Here is a 17,177-nt window from a genome sequence, read left to right on the forward strand (position 1 = left end):
CCAATCTTTTGATTAGTATTTTTGTTTTGGGTAGTTGATTCGTGTAACGGAAAATTGATTTGTGTTTTGTAGAATTGATTTGTATTTTGAGAAATTGATTTTTGTTTGATCCTTTTGGGCTACCATAGTAAAAGAGACTAAAACTTGTTTCTGAAACAAGAGGAAAAAACAAGAAAATGAACGATAACAGATCGTTTCAGATTATCAGTTTGCTCCATTGCCCTTTGATGATACGAAGAGTGCTTATGTTCTTTGACTACCATACTTTTTTTTTGTTTCAATCACGAAACAGCGTGGTGAGAAAAGTGATCTTGGATGAGTCAGAACAGAAAGAAGCACAACCTGCACTAAAAACACCATCAACTGAGTCGCTGTGCATCATCCAGGGGTGTTGTTCCTGCCACTAAACAAAAACTACGATTACAGCCATCAAGGCACTGAGTGGGGAATATTTTTCCTTTTTGTTGCTCTTACTACTTGTCAAGAGGTTATATTTTTGAGTTAAAGTGAGCACCTCAATTTTCTCCGAAAACTCCGTAGGTGTTCTGGAATTGGAGATGATGCTATCAAAGTTGTACAGTATTACTGGTGTCCTCGAAAAATCATCATTATTTAAGGTTTCTCCACTATCACAAGTACTGCTTCCAGGCACTGGTGCGTCGAGGGAAGACTCACCGATTTGTTTGCTTCACTGTCCAGTGATGTTGACTGAGTACCTGATTATAAACATTTCACACTAAATTGCAAATTTGTCAGGTTTTGAAGTTAACAATCATCTATTAGAAATAACTGCTCAACACTTGGAACGTGAACATGTCAGTTTCCTCTCTTACAAACACATGTTTATTCTGACTCCATATCTCAAGCACAAATATTAAAATGCGAGTATTGTATGGTTAGCGTGCAGTCTTGTAGCCAAACACAATTTCTTTAAGTGTTAGAGGATACTTATGAAGTTTTTGTTATTTTAAAAGGACTGACTTCGGATGACAAATAACTTTATTAAGTTAAAAAACTTTAGGTTACATAGTTATAAGTTTGTTTTTCCCGCAGTAAAAAATTTTAAAAGGTTTCCAAAATTATGTCTCGTTGAATAAATTTTCTGAATTCCTCCTACGCACTGTAGGTCTAAAGTAAGGAAAGAAAGAAGGAAGAGGAAGACAGTTAAGCTTGGGAAGCGAGTATTACTCTCTTGAAGAAACGACTTCAACTACAGGTTAAAAGATGTAGAGTATCTACCTGCAGTACCACAGTCCAGCTCTGAACAAGAAGTATCATCTTGTTTGGACTTTTTTGACGAGTCTGACAGATCATTACATTTAAATAACGAATACGTATAACTTATGTAAGGCCATGCCATTGAAATAGGTTAATCAAAAGCAGATAAAAAAATGAAAAGTATTGGAAAACGTAGGTAGTTTGAGTAAGTTACAGATGAGACAAGTAAACTTTGAAATCTGTATAAGCTAGCTTATTTAAGCGGACCTTTCCTTTCAGTGGGGGGCTTATAACTGTGGTGTCTCGATTTAGTCTTAAAATCATTCAAGGAAGTCGCTTGCCGTAATTATATTGGTAAACTGTTCCACAACTGAGCTCCACTGTATGAGAAACTTTTCTTCAAAAATCAGTTCGGGGTTGTGGAATAGTTAGTGTGTTTTCAGTATTCCTTAAATGATAAGAATTCAAATTATCACAAACAACAAAACTTGTCAAATACTTGTGAATTGTTCGTGGCTAGTCTGACTCGGTGTTTTGTCTCGGCCAAGAGACTCTTCAGAGACATTTAGAATTTGTAGGCAAACTCGTTGAGCGTCACGCTCAAAGTCCCGTTCTCAAATTCAAGATGTTAGCAGTCTGGATTCTCTTGATCTCAGATATTCTGGTAACATCCCATTTCAAGTTTTATACATTATAATAAATTTCTTATCCAATCTTTGATGACAGAATTTTCACCACCCTAGTGCCTGGTACTGTTATCATGGCAGATGTAGATTGGGCTTGTGTGGCATGTTGCTTTCCTCATCTTGAAACAATCCTCCCAGGGTAAATTGCCAATGTTGCCATAGAGGCATTCACAGACTGTACCGGTGGTCAATAACCAGCTTCGTTCCTTTACGAAATAGAATTAATAAAAGAGATAGACATAAGTTTGTGAATTTTCAGAGTGGGGTATACGACCAGATAACAGGGTATTTATGGCAGTGACTGATTAACAGAGTAAATAAGCAGGTGAAGTATATTTATCAGTCAAGTGGCCCATCAGGCCACCACTTAACTCTGGTTACCGTAGCATGAAGCAACTAGTAAAATGCCTACTCTCCACCTGGTTAGCATACTAGTCAATTACAGGGTTATCTCCAGCATTATAATCACTGGTACCCATTTCCACACCTAAGTGAAAAGAGGTAATGTGGAGTAAAGTTTCGTGTCTAAGTATGCAACCAGATGATAGAGGCCGGGACTCGAACCTGGCCACAAGGGAAAATAACTCGTATAAACAATGATAACAAATTGTCCACCAATAAAAAATGTATTACCATAGGGATGGTACAGCAGAAGATGGTGTACACCCCAAATTTTTCAGAGTGCCCCATGCTATCATGGCGACCATCTCCTGCAATAGCGATGCCACCTTGAATGGTCTACAGCTTGACAAGCAACTAGCTGTTAGATGGTTAATGGAGTGCAAACAGCTCCCAACCATATCAACAATGATGCCCAAGCCAAAGGTTACAGTCCTTCCCCTGCTTTACTGTATAACTGAACTACAGACAAGAGTGACTGTCGAAGCAACCAGTAATTTTTCTCAGTTACCCAAAGCCATAAATGTTAGTTGCCTTATGCTGCCAGGCTCCAAAACGTTACAGCCTTGCCTTCCCCGCGTATAAAAAATCATCAATCTGGTAGAATGAAACACTACTGGGCTGGCTGTCGGTAATTACTTGACGTTTGTCCAGCTGATCCTGCTCTGTTGAAGACATTGGCGGTCCAGCAGTCTCTAGTGAAGTGTCCCGGCTTGAAGCAACAAAAACAACGGGAATCCCCATCCAAGGACTGATTCTGTTTTCCCGCCACAATTGGCGAAAGTGCACTTGGGCTATTTTGATCAAGGTTAACCCTCCTGTCCCAAGAATGCGAAATCACTACTTTTGGCTCTGTAACTTTAGAAGAAGAATTTTGTCTCTTCTCCTCCCTCAATTGCTTGCTCTCTTTTATAGCTTTATGAATTTTCTTTTGGTCATCTGAGTCGCTGGTAAGTGGATCAGGGGGGTAACAAGTGACTGTGTCCCATCCATATTTCTCAGCAAGAAGAATATGTTTCTTCCACTCCACAAGTAACACCTTACCTTCCATAAGTTTATGCATACATTCTTCATGTTCATCAGCCTCCAGGGCCTCTTGTTCCCAGCAAAGCGAAAGTAGGGAACCACTGCATGAGGCTGCTGATTCGTATATGACTTTGTGCTGGACAACTTGCCCTGAAGCCGTTTAAGCTTGGCTGCATTTTCCTGCCGTTCTTTTAGAAGTTCTTTGGCCCACTCTGTAGGACCGGACAGGGAGTGAGAGTGTGATCGCGAACTAGAATGGAGGTATACAGAGTCAGGAGGAATCACCGCGATCATCTCCAGCATCTCATCCCTTTCCCCCGACCAACCGCTCTGACTATGGTTGTATGGCTACAGTCCTTGGCCATCAAATAATCTAGCAAGAAAAAACGGCCAAGACCCAAGAAAGGAATACTAAAAACGCTGAGCGAAATTCAGGTCAGACAATGGTGGAAGGCGTTAAAAAACAACTGAACCCCAAAACGCCATGTGACCTGAAGACCTCCCACACACTCCAACCCAGCCGTATGTGAGAAAAACGTTTTCTGTTTCTTTTGTTCCTCAGTCAGCGGAAAACCACACTTCCTTTAACTATGGTGGGAGGCAGAAACAGTCCATTGTTGTGCTCCATTTGCTGCGAGACACCAGCTTCTATTTGCGACGCCACATGCATAAGTCTGTTGTACTCAACAGATATACCAAAACCACAAAGCATGTTTGCCAACTCTTTACTCCTTACAAACTGATGAGCAGCGAGACCAATCGCTAACTGCTGCGGTATTTCATGGCTTGACTTGATTATCTCTGACTTCTTATCAACTTGGCGGCCACAGGTGCGTGGAGATTATACCTTGCACCAATCTCATAGTATGTTTGTGAATGTCGTTGCATTTTTCTTGTACGGAAGGAGTAGTATTGGGAAAAGTAAATCAGTTCTTTGGGGAATGATCTTTGGAATGAGTTTCTAGTGAGCCCTCAAACACCCACGTTTTCGACTTGTTGAAAGAGTTTCACAAATGTTGCATCATACAGTGTCTTGATCTCATCTTTTACATCACTTTCCTGGTTTGACAATTGGATAGCTGCATTCCTTATTTTCTTTTGTTATTCTCCCTGACTCATTTACTCTCTTAGGCTTATGAAACTCAACTTCATCAATCTCGCTTTATATGAGTTGTTTTAGCACTTTGTTAAATACACTGCAGCAAGTCTACTTACAGCACAATGCTTACAATTAAAGAAAAGACGGAAAACTAACACAAAAAAATTAACACTAACATATCATTGTTGCGGATTTTTTTTTTCCAGAGACGCTGGGAGTAACAGTTTTGGATCTATGGAAAGCGAAACTCTAGGTGCCTTCACTTTTGTTTTTTGCCAGTTAAAATTTTTTCTGGGACGAGTTTTTCACCTCTTCCAGCACACGAACCAATCCACAGAGCTCTGGTCTTTTTAGCATTTAGCCTGAGGCCTGGCACTTTGCTAAAGCCTTCCAGGGTCCTTAGTGCTTCAGTGAGAGATCTTTCCAAGCCGTCTGGTATGAGAGTCGTTTCATCAGGGTATGGGCTAATTCAGATTTTAATTTCTTTAACTCTCAGAAACTAAAGAGTTGGAGTCAGTTTCAGCTTTTGAGGAGTAGAAATCTTTATATAATACCTCGCCTTCTTCGAGAGTTTCCTTATCTGAAGTTGCAAAATCGTTTTCATTTTTCTTTAAAAGCTCTCCTTATCCTCACCGACATTCTAAATTTTAATTAAACAGAATGCAAACTCCAGCCGAGTTGCTTGGATGGCTACTACAAAGTGCTCTATGGCCCCATTCAGCCCTCCATTGATTAGCTTTGTCTTCAGTACAATGTGTTTCGTGTAGAAAATAGATAGATGATTGTTTTGTTCTGAGCCAATTGACAGCCTCTCTTCTCTTGTTGGTATTTCCTATTCCCCTGACATTGAGAGAGGCAATTTTAAGCTCACACATTTTTTGGCTATTATTTCAGAAGTATTGCAGTGCTCGACCTTAACTTTTTAAATCGCTGGTCCTGGGACTAGTTGAACTGAAAATTTACTAGTCCTGAGTAAATCTGTGGTATTCCTTCCTGACTGCAGCATGGCAATATTATTTGCAATATCTTTTTACAATTAAATTTCATTGATGTCATCATGAAACTTCATAATATCATTGGCAGAGAGTCAAAGAAGAGTGGCAGACACAGACCAGGCTAACCCACAATTTAATAAAGAGTCAGACATTAAAGTACAGTGACAATAAACTTGAAAAAAATGTGTTACATTTTTTGTGTTGACTCTTTCTGATCTGTCTTTCACTGATATTGCCATACATTAAATACATGTAAGTCACTAAAGTAAAGAGTCTGACACCCATGATTCAATAGAGTTGTTACCTACTCATAAAAACACAACTTCAAGTGTCCATTGTTTCTGGCCTCCTTAGCCTTTGCCCTGAATCAAGCCATCTTGCAAAAGCTCCAGTTGCATTGTACTCAGCATGGTCAGGCCCATTCAGTGATATGAACATGAAGGCATCCACAGTGGAACATCAAAGGATGATCTAAAGTCTGTCATAATCCTGTTTAGACAAGAGTTCCCCCTTTCACAGCATGCTGCTTGAATTGGCATTACAAGGCACAGCTCAATGAGAACCAGAAGATTGGGAAATCTTGCTGAATAATGAGGGTTTGTAAACAGTTCCTTCCAAAATTCCTTAGCAGAAAGTCTTAATCCACCTCGGTGGTAATGAAGCTTGAGCTCCAGCCACTCATCGTTGTAAGTGAGCTCATTAAAACCAACAGTAGGCCCAGTTATTAGATGGTCAAAGTGGTTGATCAAAGAATCTAAGTGATCTTCCCCATACACAAGTAAGGCTGCTCTATCATTGGGCCAAAGTAATGGTTCTGTTATGGAAGCTGCTGCCTTCCGAACAGAATCGTCATTGAGGTTACTAAATCTGCTGCTGATTTACTGCTTTGCAAGATCAATTAGTGTATCTCTTGTAGTTAGGAAAGAGGCATCATCAGTGTCTTTCTTTGACAAAACGATGCCATTAAATCGGTTATCAGCACCAACTGATCCTTTAAATGATCGCAGGTGTTCTCCTGGCCTTGTCTTTAGGGCTTTCAGACTAGCATTGAGTGCATTTACCTTATCTTGAGTTCATGCAATTGTACCCTCTTCTCTTTGAAACACAAGAGAGACCTTGCTAACTTGCTGCACAATGTCAAGGAGAAGGTGAAGGAATTTCACAAACAGGTATCTTGTTAACTTCTTTCCACAATTTCTAGCTGTGCCCTGCATCTTAGCACTGCTGTCGTTTGCTTGACTGGCATCCTGAAAGTGAGCAACCACTAAGTTATAGTTCTCAGTCAGTAAGACTTTTAGGGCTCTGTCTAAATGAGGAATCCACCTAGAACCATCAGCTTTTACAGCTTTGTATGCCGTTTCATCCATCATGTCTGCTAGCTCTTTGATTTCACGTACAGCCTTGCAGGAATACTTATGGTATTTCCAAATACCCTGCAGCATCTCCTTTGCATCTTGGAAAAGTTTTACATCTTTGATTGTGTCTTGAAATCCTAATTCAAGCTTATGTGCAATACAGTGAATATTTAGTAGACTGGGAACATCTGTCTTCAGATGAACATAGACACTGTTATTATTTCCAATCGTGACACTTGCCCCATCAGATCCCAGACAAACAAGTTTTTACTTCCAGTTGTCATCTATTTCATTCAAGACTTCTCTGATAGCTTCTGTAACACCAGTTGCCTTAGCATTGTGACATTCCTTAAGTCCTGCAAATTACTCACAGGCACTCCATTCTCCAAAAATCTCACATACACATCTTCTACCTCTCTTGTCCCCACATCTGTCGTACCATCTGCCATGACTCCAATAAAACGTGCTGACCTAACTGTTTCAGCAATATTACATTTTAGCTCATCAGTAATAGCAACTACAAAGTTTTTGCAGGCTTTATCGGTTTGGTATGTGTTTCCTAAACAAACTCCATGTTTTTTTTCTAGGGCACACAGAGTTGGAAAAGTACTTTATTCTCAACGTTCTCTCTCTCACGCTATGTTGAGATTGGGCACCGACAGTCTCGTCCTGTTGATGAATGTTCTGAAGAGGAAAGGGGAGGGTTTGGGTAGGGAAAATCAAACGCAGGACGAAACTTGATGGCTGGTGAAAGAGAGAACGTCAGGGCAAGGGATACCGTGTGCTGCATTTTATACTACAACACTTCGCTTGATCGACAGAATGGCATTGTTCACTTTGTCTCATCTCCTTTTATACGTGAGAGGAGAGACCGCTGAGAATAGTACTTTATTCTCAACGTTCTCTCTCTCACGCTATGTTGAGATTGGGCACCGACAGTCTCTATGTTACAGAGTGTCCTAAAGTCCCAAACCACTGGACCATAAGGAAATCCCGTTCTCAGAATCCCAAACTCAAGGTGCCCCATCCTAAAAATTCGTAAAGTGTTTTAAACGAGATGTAACAAGGTTAAGAATTAAACGTGCGGAAAAGCGGATATAAAGTTTTTTAGACGGTTAAGCTCCATGTAGTTCTCTGTTAGGGCGGCTGTCGCGGAAGAGTCCGCGGATAGCAAATGAGAGGGACTATCCAAACGAAGCACCTCCGCTAGTTTCATGTAGTAGAGAGCAGTTTCTTTGTTATTCCATCCTACATGAGACATTATGTCCGCCAACTGGGAGCCAGATAACGCTAACGTTATGGCTGTGCCCGAACGGAAGCTGTGCAGCGTATCTCCCTCATCGATCTTAGCTTCTTTCACATACAGCTTTAAACGAGCTTCTGCTGAAGAACTTGAAAATGGTTTGTTCACAATATGACCTTGGGGATTAGTTGGTCGAAACAAGTAACCATTTGTCACAGAAACGCGTAACTCGGAAGCCACGGCTACATATGTCTCAATAGCTTTAACTGGACACAACTCAGGGTTAGGGTGTCTCCGAATCCCGAAGACGTTAGAGACGCCATCCCTCAGGGTTTTTCCCCATACGTGGTTGAACAACAGCCCATTGTCCTGGGGGAAACAAAGGATCTCTTCTGTTTTCACCATGCCAAGATCTGAACCACGATCACCGCTAAAGAATAACGTTTTGAAAAACGCTTGGTCCCGCGTCAATACAAACAGACCAGAAGGACTAACCGAGCGCTCCGCAATTTTCCGATTTAAAAAACGAGCCAGAAGCAACAATTTGGACAAAAATAGGAGAACTGCTTGCTTTGGCGTGATGCGGGCTCGTAATTGTTCCTCAGTTGACGCCTTAAGATATTTTTGCACTTCGAGTGAAGCGGCGAGGTTACCCAGACCTAGCAGGGAGTTCCACTCTCCACAGCGCCCGGTTTCCTTAAAAATGGCTCGCAGTTTTCCAATGTAGGAGTCGATTGTCTTGAATGCCAGGCGTTTAGGACATTTACACTTAGCTGCGTTTTGAAGGTGGGAATCGGGACACCCATTACTATGTACTATGGTTTTGCCATGTCGGTCTTTCCAGACCAAGAACCGAGAGATGTCAGTGGGGCTTGCCGAAAGGATGGTTTTACTATTCGGAAGGGACGCCAAGAAAGTTTCAAACTCCGTACGAAGTGAGCACTTCTGTTTTGAGTATGACGATTGAAGGGAGGCATTATTTAGGAGTTCCAAACGGTTATCTATCGCTTGAAGGTCGACTGAGAGTTTAGGGCTCAGGACACTTGGGGAGACTGTTTTCCTCCTGTAGCCGCACATTTGGCAGAAAAAGAACAGCTTGTCGTTGGGGTGGCTGCACGAAGGACATGACACGGCTGGTACAAACGCTCGAACGGCTGGAGGTAAGTCCTAAAGGATATGAAAGTAAAACAAACAGTTCCTTCTTTATCCTTTAGATTTGTTTTGACATAAATGTATAAATGAAGCTATAAAACAACTGTCAACAGATGTATACTGGAAAACGATGATTTATTGACAATATTGATTTCACTGAAGTAATGGATGGAGCTAAATTAATGGGAGAATTGGCAAATTTAAAGATAGCTAAGTGTTCTTTGTTTGGCTCGTGCGCTAACCAAGAGCTACTACTTGCTTATCCGATGCGGAACACCCAGAGATCCCATGGGATAGGCCAATTGTTTGAAAACCCATGTTTAGAGGGAGTGAGGAGCGCTCCAACGGTTCCGGCAACGGCCAGCAGGTATCGGGAAGAACATGTAGACGTTAACAAGGGCCACCAAAAATGCCTTGGGCACACGTCTGGTACTACGATAGTGTAGGATAATTGCAGGCTTCTCATATACTTGAAAACATGAGGTATTAGGCAGATCGGGGGAAAGGCGTATGGGTTCTTGAATACAAACGGATCGTACAGATCGGGCGATTGCGCGAACACGTTCACTCCCAGGGATCCCGGCAGAGGGTTTTCAGAGAAGAAAGGTAACTTGGCACCTGACAAGTCGGATTGGGCGTTTGAAGGGCGTGCCATTAGATCGACAGAGTGCCCATTTTCGCCGCCATACCACTCTTGTACTACTATCCATAGGGATGGGCACAATTTGGCATCCTGTAGGCTAAGGCGTCGCGAGGGGAAGTCGGCTTGGTTCTGAGAACTAGGCACAAAAGTAAGGTGCAAATCGATGTTGAGTTTCGTCATTGTGTTGAATAATTTCTTCAAGGCGCTAGAAAGCGATTGAGAACGAGAGCCCTGTCGATTCCATGAACGGACTAGAGCCGTGCTGTCGACGAAGGCGTCGACCCACGAGTTTTTGATGGTATCAGCGAATGATTCAAGGACATTATTGAGCGCTAAGGTCTCCTTAGTGGCGATATCGGCTTGTATTGTTGAGGCGTCCCAGTAATCATAAACGTTCGCCTCAATGGCACCCGGACTCAGTGCACCTCCCCAAGCGAAGCGAGATGAGTCGGAGAACAGCCTGACGTGTGTGTGTTTCTCAGACCGCCAGGGAAGAAAACCGTCCCAGGTCTCAAGGAATAGCCAGTGCTCAATTTCATTCTTTAGAGCGGCAGACATCTTTACAGGTCGAGCAGAACGCGTGGCGCGAGACACAGCTAGGTTTATTTCATTAACATAAAGCCTTGCGCCCGGAACTGCCAAGCTCATGGACACGCATTTACCGCTGAGCCTTTGCAAGGTTAGTAGGTCCAGGTTATCGCGAGGCAACGTTTCTTTGATGAGACGAAGAAGCTTTTCTTTTTTATGGGGTAACAAGGTAAACGCCTGTAGTTCAGAATCGATACCGAAACCAAGGTATGGCACCTGTTTTTTCGGGGTAAGGTGAGACTTCGCCAGACCGATAAAGTAGCCGAGGGAAATTAAGATGTAGCACGTGAGAAAAATACCCGCGACGGCCAGAGCAAAATTCACTTCATCCCTTGAGGCGAGGGCTTGATAGGCGGCTGGTAAAATGCCACCTGGAAATGACAGTTGGCCATTATGGCGGTCGTCAATGTACAACGAAGAGGGAATGTACCATGAACGAAGTCTGTGTGACGCAACTAGACCAGTCGTATGATATATATAGGCCGAGGATTTCCAGCCAAAAGGAATACATTCACTCACAAAATACCAACCTCCCCACTGGAAGCCAAAGTAAGTTCGACTGCTGGGGTGAAGTTTGATGTGGTCATATCCTGACTTGTCGTCGCACACTGTTTGGTAAAATCCTTTATTGACATACTTAGGCAAGTGTTGGACGCTATCCAAGGCAAACGGACGGTCTTCGATCCACAGATTAAGAAATCTATCGTCGTTGCAGAGACGCGGCTTGCTAGGCTCGACAGTGAGGGGCATAACAAGGTGGGGTGGGGTGCATTCTCCGACTTTGCCCCACAAAGAAATAGCACCGGAACGCAAACGGTCCAGGAGCGTATCAGAAATAAACGAGGCAAAAGGTTTGCACGACAGGTGGTTGGGGAAAACGCAAGGTGGTGGACTACCACACTCGTAATTCCTTCCCTTGTAACTACCCTTAAACGGTCTAAAGAACTTCGTTACGTCTACACCGTTAGTAATCCAATCACGGACTTCAGAGAAGCGCTCATCGTTCATATCATTTAATAAAGCATTCCATTGTGGTGCATGGCGATGGAGTTCCCCTGCTAGGAAGTGATCTGGATCGCGGAAAACAAGGCGAGACATATCCGCTAATGAATTTCCCTGTAACACGAGGGCGATATTGTCATCAGAGATGTGGGAATTGTTTGCCATCCCTTGGGCCTCATCAACAACAGAACCATCGATGCTTATCCACTGTAACTTATTCATACCAACTGTGTTAGGCTTGAAACCGGGATGCTTTTCCCAATCGTGAAAGCAAGGGTCTGACAGCTAAAAGGAAAATAAAAAAGAACTTGGAAATAAATTAGGGCCCAAGGAATGGCAAACTCAGCCCCGGTAATCCGAGAGGGAAAGTGAGCTTCCCTTTGAGAATGCCACCCGAGGGGGGAAGGGTGCGATCGAAAAGAGATAATTGGTTCCCACATCTATGAACAGCGTAGCGAGTCGTAAAATATGTAAGTAATAATATGTTAATAAAACCCTGGGGGGGTGGGTATAATGTATATGAATAAACAAACATTGTGATGCAATAGTGTTCATTTGACTTTAATAGTACTAAAACACATACAAAATGAGGATCGGGCAGATTCTGCTACTGAGATGTCGGTCGAGGCTGGTTGTGACCTGGACCGCCTGAAGAAAAATAGCGGGTCGTCGGAGACCGCTTAAAACATTGCGTAGACTTGTGTCCGGGCGTACCACATCTGTAGCAGGTCACTCGAGGGTGTGACGAGAACCTCTGACTGCCTCTGGCCTGAGGACGCGAGTAAGGCGAGGGACGTCTAAACGACTTGTCGACCTTGGAGATTGTGTCAAAGATTCTTGTAAATTCCTTGTCCGCGAGAAGAGCCAAAAAGTAAGCTTTAAACTGCTCTTTCGGCACGTGTATTTTCTCTCTTAGGGTGGCTGCTATGATGTCAAAGCTGGCGGCCTTATCATCACCAGTTGTCTTCGCTACGGAGACGAGCTCCTCCGCGAGGCGCAAGGCCTCGTATTTGTCGAAGTCCTCCAGGCGGCGACTACCATAATGGGTAATGCGATTCTTTAAAGCCTGAATGGAGGTCCCTTGGGCATTTTCCAAAAATTTAATTCTTTCTTGCAAAGCCTGAATGAGAAAATGAAATAGACAGATGTATTGCGAAGTGTAATTTCATACCGCTTAGCGGCGATACAAAAACATTCGTAAATGAGTACAAGCATTGTAATAAGACCCGGTAAAGCGGCAGGGAATATTATGTTCCGACAAAGTCGGAGTGCAAATATAACAATTAACAAAACAATACGAAAATAAACAATTCAAGTAGAACAATGTGGCAAACAAGCACTCAGAAATGGCAAATTAAGACAATTAAAAAATGAAGAGTGAGAATAATCGACAAAGATCGCACAAAGATAATAACTAGTTCTCTGCTGAAGTATGTTTTGAGGTCAACAAAATTGAAAAGCTTTTGAAGCTAACCGAGAATTAGAATGTACACATAATCGGCAAAAATAGCGCATATAAATAAAATTCAGAAAGTGGTAAGTCGACTTCAAGTAGCCCGCAAAACTACAAAACTATACGTGTTGAAGCAGGGCAAAAAATTAATTAGAAAGTCAATCTAAAGCTGCCCGCAAAGCTAAAAGCTACTCGTTTTGAAGCAGGGCGCAACATGAATTGTAAACACATTATCAGCAGGGCGTAACAATAATTACGAAGTCAATTTCAAATTGCCCGCAAAGCTAAAAGCTACATGTTATCAGCAGGGCGTAACAATAATTACGAAGTCGATTTCAAACTGCCCGCAAAGCTAAAAAACTACACGTTTGAAGCAGGGCGTAACAATAATTACGAAGTCAATTTCAAATTGCCCGCAAAGCTAAAAAGCTACACGTTTGAAGCAGGGCGTAACAATAATTACGAAGTCAATTTCAAATTGCCCGCAAAGCTAAAAAGCTACACGTTTGAAGCAAGGCGTAACAATAATTACGAAGTCAATTTAAAAATTGCCCGCAAAGCTAAAAAGCTACACGTTTGAAGCAGGGCGCAACAATAATTACGAAGTCAGTTTCAAACGGCCCGCAAAGCTAAAAAGTTACACGTTTGAAGCAGGGCGGAACATGAATTGTAAACAGAGTTAAAACTGCCCGCAAAGCAACCAAGTACACGTTATCAGCAGGGCACAACATAAATGCGAAGTGAACTTTAAATTGCCCGCCAAGCCAGGGCGCAACATGAATTGTAAACATGCCCGCAAAGCAACGAAGGTCGCACGTTCAGAAGCAGGGCGTAAAATAAACTGGGGGGTAAAGAGAAAATTGCCCGCAGAGCTACAAAGCTACACGTTAAAAGCAGGGCATGACTTGAGCTGAAAACAGACTTAAAGCTGCCACGGGAATACGAAGTGCAAGAACACGTGTACGATACTGGAGTAAAACAAAAATTGAACAAACCTCCAAAGTGACTTGTTCTCCAGCGGCGTTTTGAGGAGGTTCTTCTGCATTTGGTGGAGGTGGAGGCGGTGGTGGTGGTTGAACAACCGCGGCCGCTTGAGCTGCTGGAAGGTTTTCCTGTGCCGGGACTTGTACAGCAGGGTCCGCCATTTTGAACTATGCTCTTTCGCTTGATCGACAGAATGGCATTGTTCACTTTGTCTCATCTCCTTTTATACGTGAGAGGAGAGACCGCTGAGAATAGTATTAAAAGGAAGTTCAAGTTTAGCGATCATATGGGCAATGCCAAATAGCTTTTCAACTTTTAGTCTCACCTCTTCTGACACGAGAAGAAGAGCTCTTGGTAGAGGTGCATTTCTAGGGTTTTCTTTGACACGAATAGCCTCTTCTGCCCGAATGTGCCCTGTTGACTTCGCATGACTTCTCAGAGATTCCATTCTGAAATTACTTCAGCCGCTCACAAAACTGGATGCATCACTTGATTTCTCTGGAAAATCAAGGCAGGTTGAACAAAACATTTTGCCATCATTGTAAATAACCCAAGGAAAAGTGTTTCTCCATTCAGGGTGGAAATGCCTGACTTTAATGGTTCGATCCTCTTGGTCATATGAAGATTTCTTGGTCGTTTTATTGCTCTTGCTCTCTTTTGTCTCCATTGTCTTTTCTGTGTCACCACTACCTTCTTTCTGGCGTTTGTTTGGATAATCGCTGCTGTTAGAACTAGAAAAATAGGCCTCTAATCTCTTCATGATAATAACATGGGCAGTTGAGACAAAGATGGTGGGCTGGAAGCTCCTTAGTGCCCAGTCCCAACCTCAGCCTTGTTTAGTCTTCTCCCCTCAGTCCTCCCATTGGGCTATCATTTTTCGTGATCGGAACATAGCGAGGAACGCATCGAAACAACACTTACAAGACGTGTATTTTGTTTTCACCTTGTTTTATTTTTAAACATTACAAATTACAAAGTAGTTACTGGTCCTGTGACTAGTGGTTCTAAGTGTCTACTAGTCCAAAATCATTTTACACTAGTCCACGACTAGTGGACTACCGCTAAGGTCAAGCACTGTATTGGTTTTGAAGGTGATTCAGCAAATATGGTTTGACGCGTAAAGGAAAAGGTCCTCCTGGGAAATAGGGAGCAAATTAATTATGTGTGGCTGTTAATATTTACCAAAGAAACTAGCGGAATTTCGGAATGAAATAGTATAGTAAATGATGGTAAAGAAATGCAGCGAATTCTACTCACCAAAAAACAGCAAAACAATCTACACGGACACACTAAAACGAAAAAAAAAAAAAGATTCCCTGACTGGTCGCTTATTGACTTACTTGATAATGTGTACAATAACCAAGCGAAGCAATTACAACCAAATCTTCCAGGAAAAAAAAACAGCACGCTTTCTTGACCGACCGCCTATTAAAGTAATTTTTGGTTAAAGGGTGAGTAAATCACATAGTTGATCGACCTCTCAGTACATGAAAATTCAACTGAAGAGGTAAAGATAAAAGGCATAAATTAAACCAATATTGATAACTAACAAGTCAAAGGGCCTTCTGGTAGGCCATAATTTGCCCCTAATGTACAATTTGCCTCGCTTTGCATTACAGCTGCAGGTCTTATTGTGCAATTTTCCTTGAGGATACGATCGTAAGCAACCTGCAGCTCTGACATAATCAACACATTACTATTCTTTAAAGCTATCTCAGTTGTGGTTAGGAACTCTATTTTTGCTGTGATTTCTGCAGCTATTAAAGTTCTTGATGATGTAGCAGCAGTCGATGGCTAACGAAGCACAGTGGAAACGTTATTTCCCTAGCACTTTTATGATTCTTAATTTCAATTGCATGGGCATCTTTCAAATTCCACTGCGGTAGACAGTTTAACTCAAAGCTTATCATTGCCTGAAATTTCGATGGCATCATTAACATGAGTTCCCAGCAGATTTGCTGCTAACAGTTTTGAGAGTTTCTCAAACCCTGTGGCCTTTACACAGAAAAAAAACACGTCTCTGTTGTATGAGGTAGGTAGTCTTTGAATGTGTGAGCTGAGGTGTTGAAAGCTGGCTTGTTTTTCTTCTTTGCTCATTCGGACCACCCAGTTTTCGTTAGTACCTTAAACAAGACGTGTTTATTTCACTCTGCTGTAATGATAAGTAACTGAATTATCGAATTACCCTAGTAAATAATATGGTACTAGGGGTTCCATTTTAAGTGAAGTGCTGCCCCATGTAGAAAGATGAAGGGCTTGGACACTAAATGATATATTCGAAAAAAAGAGAGTAAATTAATGATGTGTAAATAAGCAAGTTTGAAGTTGAATTCTATTGTATTTGTTATTTAAGCTTGTTACTTGACAGATGAGTTTCATGATACTCATGGAAGAACATTGTCTTCCCCTGGATTACTCACTTAACGATCCCTACCCTGATGAATACTTCCTAAAATACTTCAATTTACACTTAACATGACAAGCTAGTGAGTATCTAACCGGTAGTCATTCCCTTCGCACTAACTTTCAACCTTCCATCAACAGAATGATTATCAAGTCGAATATCAAAGCACAAGGTCACAGATTCAAGTTTGTCAATCATAAATTCACTGATCAGAGAATTTCTATGCAGTGGGGCCTGGGAACTGCTAACAAACAACGAAACAGCAAGCTTAAGGTTGAGCTTCAGAACAGAATTAGAAAGCAGCTCTGTGCGAGCAGCAATAATTGCAATACGAGAAAAAAATGAAGATATCCTTTTTAAGCTCATCTCTTTGATCTGTTCATCACGCCGGAATGAGTTGCTTCTTGATAGCATTTTTGTTGCCACGCTGCTGCTTTTACTTTTAGCTTCTAGGAATTGAAGTCTTTTAGATTAGCCCAGAGCTTGATGTACTTTGTTTCCCTTAACTAGCTCTTGCACTACTCAGCAAGAAGAATTTTGGACAAGTTCATCTTCCCTTTTTTAATTGGGTAACTAAACACAGACTGAAATTCATAGATGGATGGTTGGTTTCCATCGCGGAACGTGCATATTCACAGATCTATATGGTCTGCAAGTCAAAATGGTGGGCCTAAATTTCAAGGAAAACTACCTCTGACCAAGATACCGTAAAGAAGTGCCCAGGCTCTCTCTCCGAGGTGAGAAGATTTTCAAATACACTTTTGTTATAAACCTTATTGTAAGTATTCTCAGCAATAAACATGAACTATTAAGTTGCTTAACTAGAAAAGAGGCATATGATATCCCTTCAACAGGAAAAATTAAGGCTGTCCTAAAAATAATAAATTTTACCTTTTCGTTGAAAGATGCAAGAAATAAACGCAAAAAAGG

At 41.9% G+C, this 17,177-nt stretch overlaps 1 protein-coding gene and 2 pseudogenes across 1 annotated transcript; 1 reads left to right on the plus strand and 2 right to left on the minus strand.

Annotated features, from left to right (window-relative positions):
* The window catches only part of LOC146487577 (uncharacterized), a 205,385-nt pseudogene that overhangs the window by 171,562 nt on the left and 16,646 nt on the right, over positions 1–17,177 (plus strand).
* On the minus strand, positions 5,575–7,227 carry LOC146487586 (zinc finger protein 862-like; annotated as a pseudogene).
* Positions 9,433–13,895, minus strand: LOC146487587 (uncharacterized). Its single transcript, XM_085128898.1, has 2 exons — positions 13,855–13,895; positions 9,433–12,526 (listed from the first exon to the last, which is right to left on the minus strand). The coding sequence occupies exon 2, from the start codon at positions 11,626–11,628 to the stop codon at positions 9,433–9,435; it is 2,196 nt and encodes a 731-aa protein (XP_084985024.1). The 5' UTR covers positions 11,629–12,526; positions 13,855–13,895.

Source organism: Pavona decussata, unplaced genomic scaffold, assembly GCF_977016875.1.
Source record: "Pavona decussata unplaced genomic scaffold, jaPavDecu1.1 SCAFFOLD_14, whole genome shotgun sequence".
In the NCBI taxonomy this organism is placed as follows: domain Eukaryota; kingdom Metazoa; phylum Cnidaria; class Anthozoa; order Scleractinia; family Agariciidae; genus Pavona; species Pavona decussata.